We start from the raw sequence: 21,044 nt of genomic DNA on the forward strand, positions 1-21,044 counted from the left end.
CTTTGACGTCTCTGTGTGGGCGGGGCTTCCACAAAATCAGCGTCAATGATTGGAGCGCTGCAACGTCACTAATCCCGTTTAACCAATAGGAATCGTTATCCGGTGATCTTTCTAGTCGTTTCCTGCGCGTGAACGACCTCACGTCCTCAACGAGAAGCAGCACTGCGGACGAGCCGGGACTTCTGTCTGTCCTCTGTTGGTGTTTCGGGTGAATTTAACGGCTGTGATCATGGGTTTCGAGAGGAAAATGATCACTTACGACGACCCAGAAGACGAGGTACTGAAAAAATGCCGATGTGTGTCATTTTAGTCGCTTTTTTGAATGCGTGTCTTGGTCGAGTTCACGTTACCCAACTCAGCGTAATTAGCTGGAGTCCACTGGGCAGTTAAACTGTTCAGTAAATGTAGCTTTTATCTACGGCTTTTACTTTTTACTTTAAAACACAGACTCCTGCTTGAATTGTGAATTAAAACTGTTCGTTACAGGGTACCTCTCTAGTACATGAAAGCTGTTACACAAGCATTTGCTGTTTGCTGTTCAGATATTAATGACAAAATAGTACAAAACTATAAATACTCATGCCGGGTTGTAATTGGAGTTTTTTTTTTTTTATTATTATTATTATTACAAGTAGAAGGTAGTTTAAATGCGGCCTATGTTCTTTTAAAAAATATATACATTTTCAGATTTCAAATTTGTTAAATGTACATTATATTATTGTCAATGACCAGGAGGAAGATGCACCTGCTGAAGAGGAGGAGGAAGAAGAGGAAGAAGAAGAGGAGGAAGATATGGTGGTACGTTTAATCTTCATTAATCTGATATTCATGGTGTATGAATACCCAAGTTTTCTTGTAGAAAACTAGATACCAGTATGTATATTTAAAGTCATACATAATAAAATCAAAAATCAATCAAATCAAAATTACTTTATTTATCCCCGAGGGTAAATACAGTTAGTCTGGTAGAATCTCTGGAAGAATGAGACAGCCTGGTGAATAACATTTCATACAGTTGAGTGCCCATTTTTGCTAAAACCTTACTATTTAAAACATTTTAAGAGGAGAAATAGCTTGCACAGGCTTACTATTTATCCATGACAATCTGGATGAGTAAGCGTGTGATATACAAATAATAATTTTGGGGGTTAAGCATGAATGAATGCTTCTACTGATCACCTGATTCATTACAACAAGAAGGTCAGTGTGTGCATCATGCATACATTAGGGCTGATACATTTGACAGGTCAAGGACTGACTCCTCGACTGCTCCTAAGCATGATGTGTTCACTGGTGTGTAAAAGGATGGGTTAAATGCAGGGGACAAATTCACTGCTCGCTGTTTCAGTGTATGCCAAATTAACTGAATCTTAATGTCACTTTGAGCTTTATGCTTGACTTGCGTGAAGAAATGTTGTGAGACTGAATAATCAGGCAGTTACATCAAAAGGGGTAACAATAAATGTCCAAAAAGTAAAGTTATTCTCCATGAAGCCCCATATTCCATGATATACCACATTTGCTTTTTTGTCCCCCTCAGGACCCTTTAGAAACGATACGAGCCAAGTGCGAACAGACCGAACACTGTGTGCACGCCAAGGAGCGTCTGGAGACGTGTGCAGCCAGAGTCGGCTCCAGGTCCAACACTTTGGAGGAATGCACAGAAGAACTCTTTGACTTCCTGCATGCACGGGACCATTGTGTGAGTGAGAGGCACAAAGAGAGCTTGGAAGTGGAGAAAAATACAACATACTCTTCTTTCTGTGCCTTTGTCTTCCTTTGAAGATGCTAATTGTGTTCTTCTTTCTCTTTACAGGTGGCGCACAAACTGTTCCACAACGTGAAATAACCTGCCTGCTCAGCTCTCCCCACCAGCAGCTGTAGAGTCTATTTAACTGCATACATTGTAAAATAATCAGAGCAGTTCTGTTGTTTTTCCCTGTGTATTAATGTAAATTAGTTTTTTTGGTTCGTGGACTAAATACTTGCCACCCTCCGGTATTCAGTGCATACTTGTGTCGACAAGGACAGAAGCAGTTTGTAAAATGCGTCACCGCTTGTGTAGGAAATGAGCGCATCAAAGTTGTAAAGTTCGTGCTAAGAAAGAGCTCAAACTATCATTCTCACTGTGGTCTGTTCACATGCAATGCAGGCATGCTGCTCTGGAGATGCATATTTATACTCAGGTTTGGTCAGGGATTCACCGCTCTGACCTAAAAATAAAGGTTTTCTTTGGTTTCCAGTATTTCTGAGTGGTATCATTTGATTTTTCTGTAGAACAAGTGGAGGTGATTGACTGACTCATGAACGTTTTGGTAGTTAGTCTAATGAGAGAGGTTAGAGATGGTTTCACGGGCACAAGTAATATGGACTAATTATTGCAGAAATGTAACTTATGCTACCTATACATCAGAAGACTTTGAAAAGATTTGGAAAAGACTCCTGGAAAACTATAGGCTCAAATCTAAAGACAAGTGTTTAGAGTTTTTAGTCTCAGACTGAGATTTTAGACAGTGAATCTTGCAGGGTAACTATTTACAAAACTAAATTAGATTCTTTTAGCATTTTTTTCCCCCATCATGCTCTTAGTAAAAACTTACAAAATGGAGGTGAAGCAGCTTTTGGTTACAGCTGCTCTAGTTTGTGTTGGGGGGAGAAAAAAAAGATGCCACAATATGCCCCCTCACAAAGCTGAAAAGGGTTTCTGTTTTCTGACATGAAAAGTTGACTATTTCACAGTAAAAATAGATACAAGGAAGAATAAAGGAAAGGAAAATTTAGAAACTAATCCATTATATACATTTATATCCTATTTAATTATTTGTTTAACTAAATAATTTATCAGCTCTACCAACTTTCATTTAGTTATACATTAATCATCGATTTATTACTTATTTATGTATATATTTATAAATTTGAACTAGGCCTCCTTACGGTACAGACCAGTAGCCCTCACTTCTCACTTCATGAAGACCTTAGAGTGGCTGATTCTACGCCTACTGAGAGCTGAAGCCAAAGACAAACGACCCTCTGCAGTTTGCATACAAACACATCGGAGTGAACGATGCTGTCCTCCACATGCTTCACCGTGTTCTTGCTCATCTGGTGCTTATGTAAGAATCATGTTCTTTGATTTTTCAAGCGCATTCAACACCATCCAACCCAACATACTCAAAAACAAGCTCACAGAGATGGGAGTGGATCTTTCCTTCATCTCCTGGATCACAGATTACCTGACAGGAAGACCACAGTCTGTCAGGTTGGGGAACTGTGTTTCTGGGACATTAATGAGCAGTACAGGGGCTCCACAAGGCACTGTTCTGGCTCCATTCCTGTTCACACTGTACACAGCGGACTTCAAATACAACTCTGAGTCCTGCCATATCCAGAAGTACTCCGACGCCATTGCTGTTGTGGCGTGTATCAGGAATCTGAATATAGGGATCTGATAAAAGCCTTCAGTGACTGGAGTCACAAGAACTATCTCCTACTGAACACGTCAAAGACTAAGGAAATGATCATAGATTTCCACAGGTTAAAGCCCCCTCTTCAGCCAGTGAATACCTGTGGGGCGGACATCGAGGTGGTGCCAAGTTATAAGTATCTAGATGTATACCTGGATAATAAGTTGGACTGGTCCCTAAACACAGACGCTCTCTACAAAAAGGGGCAGAGCCGCCTCTTTTTCTTAAGGAAGCTCAGATCTCTGGACATCTGTAGTAAGATGCTGCAGATGTTTTATCAGTCTGTGGTGGTAGTGTGTTGTTTTATGCTGCAGTCTGCTGGGGAGGCAGCATCAGACACAGAGATGAAGGCGGTTGGACAGACTGGTCTAAAGAGCTGGTTCTGTGGTTGGAGCCAGGTTGGACACACTGGAGGAGGTGGTGGAGAGATGACCTGTCAACATGTTCAAGGCCATCCTGAAATACCCAGATCATCCACTACACAAAACCTTTATGGACCAAAAAAAAAACAGCAGTGGACGGCTCCTCCTGGTTAGTAATGGGCATGAAGTAGGCTCAATGACAAAATAATGCTCCATGCAAAGATGTAAGTTGGCTAAAACTTTATTGGAACACATAACAACCATGATAATAAATTAAAATAAAAAAATAAGCTCTTAAAAAAGTACCAAAAGGTGGCAGTGTGAGTTCAAGTGCTGCCGGTTAAAACGGAGGTAGACTGTGATTGTAGATGTCTGTGGCTGCAGTCATTTAAGAAAACCAAATGGTCCAAAACAGGATGATGCACACAGTGCATAATGTCAGAGAGATGAAGATGAATTCACCTTCTTACTAAAAGTTTTCTTTGCTGCCAAGAAAATCATCCATGGAGGCCTGCAGGGGGCAGTGGAGACAGAAGAAGTTATTTCACAAGACTGAACAGTATGAAAATGCATCTTAAAAAGACAAAATATGGTGCTATGTCTTGATTGTGGTCTTCCAATGTCAAATTCAAGCACTTTAAGGTACATTTTTAAGCTTTTCTAGCACCTTTCAGATGAGGCAAATTACATATTTATATACACATGTAATTAAATGTTATTGTGTTACAAACAAATAGGATCATGTTTCATGACAGCAGTCTACAGAAGTGTGACAAATTGAAACAACAAAGTTTCAAAATGTGTCACTGTAAGTAGACTTTGCATTCTGTATTCTCTACATTCCAAGCACTTTTCAAACCATGAAAACATCACAATTTGAGTGTTTAAGGATTTCCAACCTGTAACAATTCTGTTTTTTATGAGTCATTGTGATCCTACAGGAATTAGGTGTACTGTGTATTTTGTAATGCATTTAACACATCATGGTAGAACTATAACTGCATTTCACAAAAAGCCGTCTACAGGTTACAACAATGACACACGAGGAGCAGCTCTGCACTCACCTGCATGAGGAGCCTCTCCTTCCTGAGTTTTTTATAAAAAACGAGGACGTCTGGATCTGCCCGGACCACGCTGGGGTTAAAGTCCATGACCCTCAGACCCTCCAGGCTCCGAGCCCGAGACAAGGCCACGTAAGCCTGGCCGCTCTCAAACACGCGTGCCAGAGAGATCTCCACACAGTCAAGTGTCATTCCCTGAAAGATAAATAAATCCATGTCAGACAAGCCATTTTACATCACCGAATGAAAGCATTGATGGACGGAAGTCTCAGTAAATGACATATTGCTACACGGGCAATGTATCCACCTAAACCTGTCGTTCCCAGGCACTATAATTCTTCCATGTCCTCTGAAGAGATGCAGGTGTGAAATTTCCTTTTTTATTATTATTATTATTCCCAGTGCTTTAGCTCCTCTGCTGGAAATCAAACACTGGTGACATGTCGGTCACGACCAGTGAACTCAATTACCTACAGCGACCGGTTTTCCTCTTTTACCAATTTCAGAGGCCGAGGTGGCTGTGGGAGCGGGTGGTGACGAAGCCGACTGATGGGTGATTACACAGTTACAGCTCATTTGTGGGCAGCAGCGATAATGGCTTCTGTAGAAATTTCTCACATCAAATAGCATTACTGCTGGCCTCACTTACCTACCTCCAGTTCCTATGTCTGCCGTGTGATTTTGGAATTGAGATGGAACTTTTCTCTTCTGATACTATTTTTTTCAACCTTTATTAGATAGCACACAGACCGAAAACAGGAGTGGAGAGGGAAGGAGGTGGGGTAGCTATAGGCAAACTGAGCCAAGCTTTATAAGCTCCTCAAAGGCTCTTAGTACAAAAATTTGATTTAAGACCTGAGAGGAGAGAGTGATTGTAGAGCAGTGCCGCTTGACGATTGCCAGCCAAAAACACTCTGGAAAAAATGGCATTGCCAGACTAATTGGCATATGCGTACAAGTCTGGAGCCTGCCAGTTAAGTTTTCTCTGAAGAGACGTATAACCAACGCAGCGCGTGGCGTATCACTGATTGACACAGGCAAGTTTGGGCAGTGCTTGGTTCGTCTTCGACGTGGGTTTTCAAGCAGGACAAACATGGTGGCCTGGTCACAAACCTTCTCAAATTACAGCTAAACAGTCACTAAAATGTGTCCCGTCCTTCGCTGCTTGTCCTCGCCATCAATCACTTCCCTTTGACTTTAATCCAAACCTCTCAATGCCAATTTTTTTTTTTTTGTGGAACACCCAATCTAGAAACTTGTCTTTTACTAGGATTTCCCCCACTAGGGATGGGCGTTTGGAAGAAACCTGCCAACACGATTATCTATAATGTTAACGATCAATTAATAACTTCATGCATACATGGGAAAAAAAAAAAAATATATATATATATATATATATACACACAGCAGTATGCAAAAGCCTGCTTTGATAACAGAGACCTCCTGTCAATCGTAAAACTAACTCACGTGAGGCGATACTGTAAGGATAAGGAGATCAATGTTTTATGTTTCAGCCCTCGAAGAGGCATGAGGTTACGTTTCACAGTAATATTGCATATTTACCTTTGTTTTGTGTTTAAATAAGTTTTGGATTAAATGATTGACGTACAGCCACAGAACTGAACGATCTGCCTTGTTTCAGTTCAGTGAGTACTGATATGCAGTCATAGATTAAATCAAAATTTAAAAAAATACTCATCATTAAAAATACCACATGATCAACCAAATTCTTAACGACCATTAATCCATCATTGATTAATTATTCCCATCCCTAGTAGGCTAGTACCATATCATTCTACCAATGGTTTGTCATTGTGGGAAAGATGCCACAGGCACCAGACTCCACAGCTCTGGTATACTCTGAAATTAACCCAGGCATCCAAGCACTTACTCGTTTGACAAGGGCTTGAATGTAACAGACATTTATTTTTATGTTGCAGCCCTGCAGTGCAGCTTTAACCTTAATAATAATAATAATACAGACAATGATTGAGCTTCAAGTCCACCACAGACACTGCAAACAAACCAGGACCTAGCAGACTAGAGGTGACTGCAAATGCAATATGAAAGAAAAATGTTTTGTTTCAGGCTGATTGAATTCAAAATGGCATTCATCAAGTGAGTCATGTGTTTAACAGAAATGCGCACAAAACCCTCGTGTCCCATGGCAACGCTGCACAAAGCAATCACAGCACTTTGGTGTGAATTTGTCTCTATTGTTGTGAGAGTTGTAGCCAGTTGACCATGTAGTGGTTACTGAACCTGTGCTCACCTGGCTCTTGTGGATGGAGATGGCCCAGGCCAGTTTGAGTGGCAGCTGCTGTCGACTCAGGTGGATCCCTCCGCCGGACTTAAACACCCACCGCTCGGTCTTCAGCACCTCTGTGACGCCACACAGGAAACGCACACGTGGGAGTCCTGAGGAAACGGTGAATGAGTCAGTACATGGAGGGATGAAGACCTATCATCGCTGACATACTGAAAAGACATCATCTGTGGCATTTTGCTTCTGTCTGACCTGCTGATAAAAAAACATGACATTTGTTTCTTTTTCTATTGAATATCCTCCAGTGACCATTTCTCCATTTCAAACTTTCTGTCTGTAAGAGAAGACCTAAGAAATCCAATGGTACCAACCATGTCTTGATATCTTGTTGGGAAAGCGTTAAAATAACACAAATATATTTTAGCAAGGGAAAAACTGACAGTTTCAAAGCGCGACCTCTGACCTCAAGATATCTGAATTAAATTTGGTCTCATGTCTCTTCTCATGTCTTTACAGACATGCCCACCTCATGCAGTTTTGAGCTAAAACCACAATTTCTCGAATTTCTCGTAAAAAAGTGTTGTTTTTTGGCTCATTATAAAATCTAACCAGCTGTCTCAAAGTGCCGGGTCATTGTTGAGGAGAACTGGTTATTTAAAAAAAAATGTTTTAAGTAGTATGTAGAGATCGAGGTCCAAAAAACTTAAGAGCATGTGTCTTAAACAGAAACAGAGAGAGACTGAAGGCAAATGTCTAAAAGTGCCAGGTCATGGCTGAGGAGATCTGGTGATAATAAAACAGCAGTAGTATGACAGGTAGAGGTCCACAAAACAGCTTTAGAGCAATGTACCAATCAGAAACTGAGAAAAATGGATGGAGATCGATTGAGGAGGAATGAAGGTGATTAGTCATATTTGGCTATACTGTTGATACAGAATTAATACTTTAAAGCACAATAATCCTTTTTAATTTTTAAGTTGGTATCATGCAGTTTTGAGCTCATGCAGTTGAGCTAAAACCACAGAATTTTTCTCTTGTAGTAAAAAAAAGTGTTTTTTGGCCTATTATATTTCTATAATATTAGGATGATATTATGTATTCATTTCTAGATATTGGGGTGAACTAGAGACCTAGGACATTCAGAGGATGCATAGCCTTTGCAGGTATATTGACAAGTAGGGGGGTCTCCTCAGCAGTTAACAAAACACAAGTGCTCGCCATCCAAATACGATATCAAATCATAGCTTTTTTTTCTCTACATCATTCCTCAAGGTATTGGTGTCTTGATGAGGTCATTTGGAGGGATTGACCAGTTTTATTAATTGCCGACAATGTAAAAATGGTTAAATTCCTCCCAAAATCTGTGTAACAACTTACTGATTTGAATGGAAAGATATACATTTCCAGATAAACAAGAAAAATACTGACCATGTTTTCCAGATTCAAAAGCCACGACAACCCCTCGAGCTCCGTTCACCAGACCTCGAGCCACATCCAGGTTCTTCGTCAGCATGACCTAAAAGAACAAGCATCACATTAAAAGCTTGTCAGTGTTGCACACCAACACTGCAGTAGATCATAGGGAATAAAAAGTACACACAGAACATACAAACACACGGGCTCACCTGAGCTCCCACTTTGAGTTGGATCAGTCTGCTGACGGGGCTGTGAGCGTCGATGGTCCTAGCCAGAGCAGGGTCGCTGTCCAGAGCCTCAAACACACGCACCGACCCTACAGGACAACCAGATGCACGATAGTATTGGTTTGTATATGACTGTATAGGTTTATCAGATTTGTGCGTTTAGATATAAATATGTATATTTTTAGGGCCGGGACTTGATTAAAAAAAATGAATCTAATTAATTAGAGGCTTTGTAATTAATTAATCGAAATTAATCATATTCTAATTGCATATAAATATTTGACCTGAGAACAGTGAGAATTTTTTTCACATGGATTTTTAGTATACCATTGAATAATGACTGAATACATAAGTTTAAGTAACAAAATGTCCCATCATCCACGGGGCCAACCACAGCGCTCTCATCAGCTTCTTCTTTCATGTTCACTGTGGTTTGTTGTTGTCTGAACTCATGAACGCTAGTTGGTGCTCCAGTATTATAATCGGTCCGCCTGAAACTCATCCAGTGAGAAATGTTCCGCAGTGCAAAAATAAGTGCGATTAGAATGCGTCAATTATTTTAACACTTTCATTTTTGTGTAATTAATTAATCTTAATTAACGCGTTAAAGTCCCGGCCCTAATATTTTTGTCTTCGATTTCTCTTTTTTCTTTGTAATTATTGGATTGTCTACTGATTGGCTTCGGTTTTCTGCTCAGTTTGTGCACCTTTTTTTTTATTTTTGTTATCACTGAGGTCAGTTGAATGAGCCTGCAGCTGCTTGACCTCATCTCATTTGGACTTTTTATGCAGTCTTGTGTGTTTGCAAATAAATAAATAAATAAACAAACATAATGCTAATATTAAGATTAATGCAGACAGTTTTACATAGAGAACATGACGGTTTAGGTCAAACATTCATGTAGAGAATCCAAAGATATCCAAGTATGAAAGCACAATCAAGAAAATGCCTTAAATCATCATGACAAACTGTTTTTTTGGTAATTAAATCTGAACAAACAGTAAAAAAAAAAAAAAAAAAAAAACAGCTGCCACAGTGGCATAAACAGTTTTTACAGTTTCTTGATGCAGTTAAGACTTACAAAATGAAAAAAGTGTAGCAGAACAGGAAATAACAGGAGGTAGAAAATAAGTGAGTGTAAAAAAAAATAATTTTCACCTGGATCCAAGCCAAACTAAGTAACACCTGTTGCAAGCTTTAAAAGAAAACATCCAACCAAACGGAAGTATTCAGACCTGGCAGCTGCTGGAGTTTGTTCTCGTTTGTGAGCTCGACATCATCCTTGTGTGTGCACAGCCTGGTCGCTAGAATGCCGTCTCTCTCGATGTGATGGTAGGCGCTTTCCATCAGCTTCGCCGTGACTTCCTCCGTCACCCTGAGAGGTGTTGATCAAGACAGAACTTTTCCTTTAGAAAATCTATTTTTTACAGCAAAGCACACATGCTCTAAATGCTTTTATGTAATACCCATTACTAGACCACACACAACTGTACATTTTGTATAATGGCTGAGCATTGGGTTCACATTAATGTGCAAAATACATTAGATTACTCAAAAATAGGACAGTGGCCATTAGTGTACCTGCCCACCCTCACTGCCTGCAGGAGGGAGATGAAGGACTGGTCAGTTTGCCGCCGCACCTCCATTAGCTCCATATTGACCTGGATAACCTTTCGCCAACTCCTGGCCTGAATGAGGGGAAAAGGGCTTTGTTTAAATAACATCCATTAACTAGAGAATGCAATTTCTGAAGTGGCAGTGCTGGATGCTGAACAGTTAACACAACGCTGCCATGCTGCCATGTGTCAGAAGAAGTTGAAGAAGGCATATACTTGGAAAGTGGGATTTGGTGGAATTAATATGAATGTAATGAAAAGTGAAATGATACCAATAATGTGTTAAAAGATGTGGAATTTTTGAAAAAGTTAATTTGTAATTCTATTTATTTCAACAGGGGCAGCGCAGAATAAGACTTTACTATTGTACAACAAGAGAATATGCATTGTGCCAGGTTCTAGCAGAATGCTATTTTCCACCTGTAGTCTCTGGGCAGGTTAATGGAATAAAGAGCTGATACTACACTGCAATGGTGGTTTAAAAAGGGTAAGATAATGCTGAAGCAGTAGGGAAAAGTGCTGAAGAGCCAGAGGTCTTCAAAACAGCTTTAGAGCAATGTAAAAGTGCCAAGTCATGTTTGAGGAGAACTGGTTATAAAATACAATAGTAGCATGTAGAGACAGAGGATCAAAAAACGGTTTTAGAGCAACGTACCAATCAGAACAGAGATAAAAAATGATGGAAATCTAAACAGGTGTTTAAAAGCGCTGAGTCATGGTTGAGGAGAACTGGTTATAAAATACAATGGGCCTCATTCACCAATATCTTCTTAAGAATCTTCTTAGATTGTTCCATAAGTCCTTCTTAAGAAGATTTCTAAGAAGACCCTACGTCAGATTCATTAAAGAGTTCTTAAGCCGCTGAATTGTTCGCCGCAGTGTTCTTAAATTAATGAATGCCATCTCCTCGTAAATTGAGTGGGCGTGCCAGGTGAGTCTAATTAACATAGGATTAGCATAGGTATCCGCCCATTAATGCCCATAAAAAGCACTGCAGGGCTGTGTGTAGACGCCACACAGAGGAAAAGCGTAAATCCGTTGGAGCACAGGTAAAAAGAAAAAAAACCTTCAGAACTAGAAGTTCTGCTGCAGGAGATCACTCGGAGCCCATATAAATAGGGTGGTATCACTAATGGATGGCATGATTTCCCATTTACTTGATTCATGTTGGCAAGAGTTGGCACATTTAATTTAATTAAAATGAAAAAAATAAATAAGGATTTGTTCTTGCCAAAGAAAAATCCTGGATAAGAAAAAAATTCATGAATGCCACAATCTTCGTAAAATCTTCGAGGACTTAAGAACAAATTTGTTCTTAAGAACGGTTGTGAATGAGGCCCAATATTAGTATGTAGAGATAGAGGTCCAAAAGTAAGCTTAAGAGCAATGAACCTATCAGAAACGGAGAAGAAATGATGAAGATTGATTGATGAGATGCGATGAGTAATGAAGGCGATGAGTCATATTTGGCCATGCTGATGATACAGAATTAATACCTTAAAGCACAAAATTTATTTTTTAAGTTGGTATCTTTTTTATTTCTGTAAAATCACTACGGAAGGTGTGTGTTTGAATTAAGCGAACTGACTCTAGTCTTACTAAATCAGCGACATAAACAAATACTGAGGTTCTGAAATCCATGATTGTCTGACCTGGAAGCAGAAGCTGGCCTTTTCCTTTCCCTTGGAAACAGGAGGCAGCTGGAGGAAGTCACCACACACGATCAGCTGGATGCCTCCGAACGGCGCAGTAGACCTCCTCACCGACCTACAAGAGCAGTGAGAGGGTGTGTGTCACTGAAGATGAATATAGTGATTATCACTTCTTTATGCCTGCATGGTTTTTGTTATCTGCAATGCAATGTGTGACACAATATAGCCCACATCAGAGCACTGCTGAGCTACAATAAAACCCAGGAAATGATCAAACAAGAAGCATAAACTGTAAACAAAAGCTAATTTAAATACATATTAGAACTGTCGAAGCTGAAGTCTAAATGTGCTCCAACACAGTTAATGTTAGTTAAACTTCCTCTTCAATATCCGTTCACACAACAACGTTCCTGTGTTTAAAATCTGAAGTGTCCTAATGGAAACTGACTAACAGTGTCACATTGTAAACATTTCTGAGTATTACAGACATTTATAGCTTTAAAATCTATTCGACTTTTAAAATCACACTTTAAACTCTGAAATCAAATTACAAAGAGGCGTTTTTTAAACAATGGCTGTCTAAAAGCACTTAAATATAATAAGTCTTAGCAGTCCCAGTGACAAGTCATTCATATGTATAATTTATGTCAAGAATTATTAACTCAAATGTATCATTAAGGTCTGTGGTTTGCTCTTATGGAAATGATTAACACAGTATCCTACACATGATATTAAAAACCACCAGGAAAACTTTGGTATAAAATGCTGATCATTATTATAATTAATAATTAATAAAGAGTTTTTGTTTTGGCAATCTACAATCTACACTACTGCCGATCTCGTATTACATATATGGAAATGTAGAAATGGAAATCTTTACAGCAAAACACAATAAAAACCAAAAATTCAATAAATAAGAAATCCATACATATCGAATAACATAGGTTCTAAAATCAAGTTAATTAAAAAGTTAGTACACTAGAATATGTCAAATAAATGTAAAAATTTCACTAGTGTGAATAGTATTATTGCACTACAATGAATGTAGTTATTGTACATGGTGTCCTAAGCAAAATGTGTAAATGTATTTTTATTTAACAGCTGAAAGCGAAGCCCTATGTACCGCCTTCAACTCAGTACACACAATAGTCAAACGTGTGTGAAAGCATCCTAACAGGAAACAACCTGGAGTCTATTTTAAAGTAGGGGTGTGCCATATCGTATCGTTCACGATAATGTCTGTATATTTTTTTTATGGTAAAAAAAAAATGCATATCATGATATTGGCAACGTTCTTACTTCTTGATTTAGTGGTTAAAGTTGTTTTGATCACAAAAAGCTATTTACTCCCTGTCGCTAAACACATGCAGCTTTCAAAATAAGAGCACAGTGTGTTAAGAGAATCCACCACAAAATTTACAAGAAGACTGTCAAAATAAGATGCCTTAAATAAAACAGAACCTTTATTCTCCTTTACTAAATTTCATTGAAATATGCCCCCGGAACCCCTAAATGGTTATTTTTATTATTTGCTCATACTCAAGAGTCAAGAGTAAAATATTTTTGTATTTGGCAACTGTTGAGATTTGCACTTCAAACTACATTTTAGATTTTGAATTATTTATACAGACAAAAAAAAAATCATATTTTCTATATCTTTTTAAATATTTCCTAATATCGTCAAGAATATCGTTATCGCAAAAATAGCCTGCAATATCGTGATATTCTTTTAGGGCCATATCGCCCACCCCTATTTTAAAGATGGTAGACATGGTGACATTTGTTCAGACAGACATCTCACCTTGCCACCGATTCGAGCTTGTCGAAGAACTGAGCCTCCACCATGGAGACCTCGTCGATGACGAGGTGTCGACAGCTGGTCCAGTGTTGCAGCACCCCGGGGCGCTGGGCCAGCTCGATGCACTGCTCCAGCGGGGCCGAGCCGGAGCCGATACCTGCAGAGAGCATGATGACAGAGGATGGAGAGATACAATGAACAACACCCGATTCACGCCTTCTACTGTATATTTAGATTAAATTAAAAAAAACATCTGGCACCTCTTCCTCAATTATATTAAAGATTCATAATCTTTAATCCGCCATCACACAGATGAGTCAAAACTGCAGCTCTATTTTAAAAAGGCAAAAGTGGAAATAGATAAGATGATCTTTTTTCTATGTGTTGAAATTACAGAAGTATTGGGGAGTAATTCATTCCTTAACCGCTTATCCAAACTCAGGTTATTGCTGGAGTGGTTTACTTCACAATTAATAATAGGAGTCCACTTGGGTCTTGGTATGTGACATATACTCATTATTTTGGACAAATACTTGGAAAAAAAAAAGAAAAGAAAAGAATCTCTGCATTCCCAAAACCCATACTACTTTAGTATTCACAGCGCCATGAAAAATACTGAATATTTCCCAATATATAGTATGTAAATGCAGTATTTCAAAAACTCCAAGATGTCCTACTGCATTGAGACACAGGCTGTGTCCCAAAGTCAAGGAAGGATGCTCACAAAATGTGTTCAAAGTCAAGCAAAAACAAGTTAATTAATACCTTCTCAGTCGCTAAAGTTATTGTTAATTAATTTATATGCGTCAGATGATGATGTACTATGTGCAACTATGCCATTCAGAAAGTTATACATTTCTTTATTGTGTTTACAGGGACCGAAAGTCCGCTATTATCCGTTATTGTTATTTATGAATAACTGTTATTGTACTGTATTGTAAAATAAAAAATAAAAAATCACAGAACATATTTCCATGATGAATTATGCTCCGCTGCTTTTATGAAACTAAGTAGCGGCCAAATTCAGCAAGGATCAGTTAAATATTCAGGTTTAATCCACTTTGTGGCTTTTACTTACTAAATCGTGGAGATTCAACCTTAAAGCATCTTCTTCCATTTTCAAAAATATGTGTCAGAGTGTCCATAAAGTGTCCATATGTCCATAAGCATAAACAGTCTCAAACTGAAAACTGGCTCATGAACTTTGAATCTGCATTTCAACAGTTCACATCACGACTGCTAGTTACGTTTGTGAAACGCACATCTGAAGCACATTGAAATTAGTATCAAAATGTAAAGACAAAAATAGATTGTCTCAAAACTACATTGATGAATGTAGTTTCAAATCTAAATTTAGATTTGAGTTTATTGCAACAAATGCGTATGAATATATGAAAAATATATAGTATTATTTTTAGGAATTTGTGCAAATTGTAAAACTTGGGTTCATAAATATGAATGCATTTGTTCAAACTAATTCAAATGTCAATTTACATGACAAGTTGACCCTCAACATGACCCTTTATTAATTATGAGACAGATCTCTCTCCATACAGAAGACACTGATAAGTAGCACTGAAATGTTTCGTTGACTCGCTGCTGTTCACGGTTTTGCATCAGCATAACCTGAATATCTTTAGACTATTGGTGGTTAGATTAAAAAAAAAAATCAATTTCAAGATACCACATTGGGCTCTGGGGAATTGTAATTTATCAATACTGATTGAATAAAAAAATATCAATAGCAAAAAAGAATCAGTAATGAAAAGAGCCGTCTGTTGCTTCTCTTCTGATGAGGATTCTGCCTCATGTTGTCCATCAACAGTACAGCCTGATTTCAGGTCAGGCCTTAGTTAAAACCAGCAAATTGACCAATTATATTGATCACTTGTAGATGTTGGAGGAGGAAATAACCTCTGTGCATCTCTCACTGCTAATTATGTTATTTTCAGCGACACATTATGTCTCAGGCTTTCGTAAAGTCAGTTCTATGACTTCAGGGACACAATGACTCACCAGCAAAGTTGTGCAACGTTGTGCCTCCGATGTGACACGCAGCCACTCCTGTGCTGGCTGTGGCGAAGGTGCTCTTTGGAGGAAGAGATCCCATGATTCTCTTCAGTAAGAAGGACTTTCCTGTACCTGAAAAACAATTTCACACAATGCATTTATTATCACCGGAGGAAAAACATCATAAATGTGTCGTGAAAGCAGATTTACATGAGATATCTGAGAGGAAATAGTAAAGACGAAATGCCTTAAAGGTGTCATTTAATGCAGCATCAGTGAGACATAACATTATTCAGTAAGACAGTTGTGTGGAATGTATGATGCAAATATATCATTTTCAGACATCTAACTTGTTTAGATTATGCAATTTCTTTTATTGTGACACTTGCCTGCACTGCCAGTGAAGAAGACATTTTTGCCACTCAGCACAGCGCTTAGGACAGCCGCCTGTTCTTTATTAAGCTTACGTGACGGCAGAGACAGGATGGGCTTTTTGCTCGGGTTGGCCTTCACCTGAAACAAACAACACAATGCCAGTGACACATTCAACAGGTGAAATACAAAAGAAAAAGAATGTGTCATTGATCCAGGAGGAAAACGCTGGTGCAGCAGTCCGCTTCAGATAAAGACACCGATGAGAAAAAAGGTTCAACTCACTGGGCTGAAGTTAGTGTCGCTCCTCGACCTTTTGACCTGCTGTCCAGTTCCTGCCACAGTCGTCTTATTTGTGCGGTCCGTCAGCCCCTTAGGAGCCTCTTTGCTCCTCAGCTCATTCACCTTCTGGATATCCTTTTGCTGCAGGGGGCTGATGGCCTCAAAGCTGCGGGGCAGACAGGCTTTGAGCTTCTCTCGGCCGCTCATGGGCTTGCTGCTCACCTGGGCCTGGTGTTTGATGCTCAGAGTTTTGAGGAAGAGGTTCAAGCGGTCAGGGGGGCAGTTGGAGATGAGCACCTGGATGTTTTCAGGCAGCAGTTTGATGGTGCACTTGCCCTCCCTGGCGAATTTTGTGAAGAGTTTGAATTCTTTTAGGTGGTAATTTTGGGGGACTTTTCCGTCGTGGACTCTGAGGATAATCTCCTGGAACTCATTCCGGCCCAGAAGAACAGAAGCTTTACGGATGAGCTGCCTCCGGGTGGCCTGGCCAGCGTTGTTCAACTGCTCCACCGCCACGACGCACTGCAGCTGAGCTCCGTCCTCCCCGCTTAGCATTGCTGCAACCTTTTGCCAAATACAAGCTGCTGTGAAAGAAATGTTCAGACTCTTTAGTGAGGTAAAAGTACCAATAGCACACAGGGAAAATACACCACACCAAATAAAAGTCTTACTTTATTAAACCGATGCAGTTATTATCAGCTAAATTTATTTAAAGCACTTAAGGTAAGGTATTCATTGTAGGGCTGGGTGATATGGACCAAAAGTCATATCCCAATATATTTAGGCTGAATATCAATATATAACCTGATATTTTAATCACAAAGTCAAATATGACATGTCCCAAGTAGTTTTATTGAAACTGTTATGTGAACATAAATACTGTATAAAGGGGAGTACCTTTTTTTTTTTTTTTTTTTTTTTATAAATCAAAGCTCCATAAAGTGGACATTTAAATAAAATAAAAAATCTTAAATAAAAATAGCCTATGAAATAAAATATGTATTTATATATACATTTACATGAAATAAATAGATTTATATGAGAAAAGAATAAGGGACATCTAAATATGACAAAACCTAGTAAGGGCAGCATTTATATTTAAAGAATTTTTTTTAACTATATCGATATATGCTATATGATCAAATTCAATATCACATTAAAAAATATATCGATATATTTTTTTATATCGATATATCGCCCAGCCCTAAATCATTGTGCAGTTAATTTTTCCCTGTCTGTGTTTAACTAATACATACGTTTGTTTTGGCTTCATATCACTGCTGCATTAAAGCGCTTGCTACATTTTACTCCTGTAGATGTTGAAGTTTATGCTGATTTTATTGCCTTTATATAGTTTAATCTACAGCAGTGAATCATATTGTATCTGATCGTCATGTGTTTGTAGCATCACTCCTTTGAGAACGACATATTTCTAAAAAGTCACATTTTTTTGGTGTCAGAAAACATCTTTGTGACGATGCATTGTTCTGCTGATCAAAGAGTTTTTAAATGGTTTATCTAAGAAGTAGCATTTTCTCAACACATCATCCTTTAATTCATCAAACATTCAAAATGAACACCTCTAGAGATCCATGGTTTTTAGGGAGGGGATGGAAAGCTTGTACAAGTACCTTGAATCTTTAAGTATAGTACTTGAGTAAAAGTAGGCTACTTAATTAACATTTCACCACTGAATACCAGTGATAAAATGTTAACTAAGTAGTCTACATTTACTCACATACTGTACTTAAGTACTTGTACTTTACTTGAGTATTTCCATTTTATTTAATTTTATACTTCTACTTCACAACATTGAGTCAAATATTGTACTTTTTAATCCACTACATTTAGCTGCCAGCTTTAGTTACTTTTCAGGTCGAGATGTAACATAAAACATGACCAATTTAAAATGATTATACATTTTTATAAATTATACCTCCTAACAGTATATATAGTTAAAACCAGCCCCACATTTAATAAATTGAAACACTGCTTATATAAATACATCACGACAAATAATCTAATAACATATTTAAACTATTTATATGAGTGAGGTCATTCTAGTAGTTTTACTTTTGATACTTTAAGTACATTTTGATGCTGGTACTTTTGTACTTTTACTTAAGTAAGTTTTGAATGCAGGACTTTTTCTTGTAGTGGATTAATTTCACAGTGTGGTATTAGTCTTTTACTTAAATAAGGGATCTGAATACTTCTTTAACCACTACTGAATACACGAGTTCACATTAATGAACAACCGTTTGCTCAGGCAATTTAAATTAAGGATTGAAACATAGTGCATGATTAAAAGTATAACGTTTCTTTCTAGACTTCCTGAACTGCAACAATAATGTGGCGTCACCGCAGCTGTTGCTCATTCAATCCAAAACAATCCAAACAAGAAACCTCGTGGTCGCACTAATTCATGATGTAACAATAAAATATAACCGCTTGGTCGAAATAAGCTTCACATGTAGATACGATTAAACTTTTTTCCCAGCTCTTACCTTTGTTCTTAACAGATTCTGTCCCAATCTTTGTCTTTCTTGCTCTCTCCGTGCAGCTTCTGCTCACTCTGTGAACACGGATTTTCAAATTGTAGTGCGTGAATTCAGCCAATCAGAGAGAGGGGGTTTAAAACCGCATCCAATGAACAGAGTCGTTGAAGTAGAAAGACACGCCCCCGTGGCTCAACTGACCAATCACTGATATACTTACGGGTGACGTCATATTTGTCTGAAATACACATGGCTATCCGGAAATAGAGAGCCTCTTCACAATAAACGGCGCTATTTTCAAGATCAATTCAACATAAATAAATAAATGAAAACGGCTTTTATTCTTCTTCTTTTTTCTCGCCCTCACTGTTACATTACAACAGTACTGATTCCAGCTGGTAGACACGTTGTGTATGAAGAACAATATTTCTGCATCCTTGGGGATATTTGTGGCTTTTAATTTTTTATTTTTCGATCATTTTGATTGATTTAATGCACAAAGTAGACATTTTGGCAAGGATTTAAGTTGTTTTTCTTTAATGTAAAATTTCAACCACAGCTCATATAATAAGTCTTAAGTAAGGCAGCTATATCTTTTGAAAATATTTGATAAATTGATCCTCTGAAAATAAAAGTATTTTGAAGACCGGATTTGGTTAAAAGATTTCACTGAGCGAAAGTGGAAAAAATATATATATTTTTATAGCTGTTATCTCTTTTCTCCATACATTTTTGTCCTCTGAAAACAAGAGGTAATTTTTTTTTTTAAAGGGATGCACCGAGTGTTCTCCATGAGAGGTCACAGTTATCTACTGCTGCTTATGTTGAAAGAATAAAAGGATGGGTGATGGAGGGAATTAAAGAGTGGAGGGGTGCTTTAGAGTAGGCGATTATATATTATAGTTGTCTGTCAGTTGCAATGAAATCATTAAAAATACAGGTAAAAAAGAAATGCTCATTATTTTAAATGATTTTCATACTCCAGCCACACTACAAAGTGTGGGACCACAAGGTTAGTTTTGTGCTGTTTTTAAATTTTGCTATGGCAAAAGGGGAATGTGTTTTTCTCTTTTAAGTGCAAAGTCTGCAGTCCTGTTATATTTGAATAATTATAAGAAGGCAGGTAGCCAATGTGTTTTGCTCCACTGTAGCTGTCATCTTTTCCACAGGCCTGAGACAGCGCACTCACACACATTGTGTATAACAAACATTGTACGGGCATGACACAGCTGTTGGCCTGTCCATGTCGTACATAACTGGCCGATAGAATTCGGTTGTGTATAAGTGCAACTTCTGTAGAAGATGAAATGTGAATCATTACAGAAATCGGGGCTCATTCTGATTGGGATCCTGCGAGAGCGAAGTCAGTCTGAGTCCAGCACTACTGCATTGAGACCAGGCTTTTTTTCCAGCTGTGTATAATCTTGGGCTTCCAATCAACGAACCTGAACCTTTACAGTCCTGACTTCCCAGTTCAGTTGTGATCATGAATATTAATCATGGAGGTTAAACAATTAAATATCAACAAGCGAGTTCTCCTTCATTGCATTGCTTCATCTCACCGTCATTATCTTTTAATAATACCCAGTAAATACACACACATAAGCATCCCACTATAGCAATAAACCATTAATCATATCTGTATTTAAAGTGCAACTGTGTGAAGCTTTCCAGAACCTGATGAGGAGAGAATGTGCGTCAACAGTCGAGCCGCTGTCATTAGACACAGTTGAGTGAACCCAATACGTTTAAGGTGACTAACACCCTGATCTGTCGGGTGTGGGGGGGTTGGCAGTGATCTGAGAGGCAGGGCGAAGGCGTTTGATCAGTGTCAGTCTCACACACCCACTAACAATCAGTGTGTGGAAACTAAAAGGTGATAAGGAAGAAAAAGTAAACTTCTGGATGTTTTAAAATATCGTCACTGCCTGGATACTTAAAAAGGTCTTGTTGGGTGACATGGAGACAAACTTCTTGCAGTGAAAATCGTGTGTTAAAGTGCAAATTGTATGTCAAGCT

The 21,044-nt window shown here is 38.4% G+C and overlaps 2 protein-coding genes across 3 annotated transcripts; one reads left to right on the top strand and one right to left on the bottom strand.

Moving 5' to 3' along the window:
- The first annotated feature begins 123 nt into the window (after positions 1-123).
- LOC131980572 (cytochrome b-c1 complex subunit 6, mitochondrial-like) lies at positions 124-2,245 on the top strand. Its single transcript, XM_059344827.1, has 4 exons — positions 124-277; positions 733-798; positions 1,541-1,702; positions 1,817-2,245. The coding sequence occupies exons 1-4, from the start codon at positions 230-232 to the stop codon at positions 1,847-1,849; spliced, it is 309 nt and encodes a 102-aa protein (XP_059200810.1). The 5' UTR covers positions 124-229; the 3' UTR covers positions 1,850-2,245.
- A 1,806-nt stretch (positions 2,246-4,051) lies between these two features.
- On the bottom strand, positions 4,052-19,138 carry pif1 (PIF1 5'-to-3' DNA helicase homolog (S. cerevisiae)). Of its 2 annotated transcripts, none has more exons than XM_059344813.1 (13): positions 19,035-19,138; positions 16,531-17,111; positions 16,263-16,386; positions 15,880-16,005; positions 13,867-14,020; positions 12,066-12,180; positions 10,379-10,485; positions 10,033-10,172; positions 8,779-8,885; positions 8,582-8,669; positions 7,160-7,305; positions 4,891-5,082; positions 4,052-4,337 (listed from the first exon to the last, which is right to left on the bottom strand). In XM_059344813.1, exons 2-13 carry the CDS (start codon positions 17,080-17,082, stop codon positions 4,296-4,298), a joined length of 1,893 nt encoding a protein of 630 aa, XP_059200796.1. In that variant the 5' UTR covers positions 17,083-17,111; positions 19,035-19,138; the 3' UTR covers positions 4,052-4,295. The 2 variants fall into 2 exon arrangements, with proteins under 2 accessions (XP_059200796.1, XP_059200797.1); XM_059344814.1 differs by having other exon boundaries at positions 16,531-17,108; positions 19,035-19,136.
- Between the last annotated feature and the right edge of the window lie 1,906 nt (positions 19,139-21,044).

Source organism: Centropristis striata, chromosome 11 (genome assembly GCF_030273125.1).
Source record: "Centropristis striata isolate RG_2023a ecotype Rhode Island chromosome 11, C.striata_1.0, whole genome shotgun sequence".
In the NCBI taxonomy this organism is placed as follows: domain Eukaryota; kingdom Metazoa; phylum Chordata; class Actinopteri; order Perciformes; family Serranidae; genus Centropristis; species Centropristis striata.

Excerpts from the sequence above, each read along its gene's own strand:
- LOC131980572 (XM_059344827.1), top strand. The coding sequence starts at position 230 with ATGGGTTTCGAGAGGAAAATGATCACTTACGACGACCCAGAAGACGAG. Across the intron at positions 799-1,540 it reads AAGAGGAGGAAGATATGGTG|GACCCTTTAGAAACGATACG; the intron begins GTACGTTTAATC and ends TGTCCCCCTCAG. Across the intron at positions 1,703-1,816 it reads TGCATGCACGGGACCATTGT|GTGGCGCACAAACTGTTCCA; the intron begins GTGAGTGAGAGG and ends TTCTCTTTACAG.
- pif1 (XM_059344813.1), bottom strand. The coding sequence starts at position 17,082 with ATGCTAAGCGGGGAGGACGGAGCTCAGCTGCAGTGCGTCGTGGCGGTG. Across the intron at positions 10,486-12,065 it reads AGGCCAGCTTCTGCTTCCAG|GCCAGGAGTTGGCGAAAGGT; the intron begins GTCAGACAATCA and ends CCCCTCATTCAG. Across the intron at positions 7,306-8,581 it reads TTTTGAATCTGGAAAACATG|GACTCCCACGTGTGCGTTTC; the intron begins GTCAGTATTTTT and ends CCGTTTCCTCAG.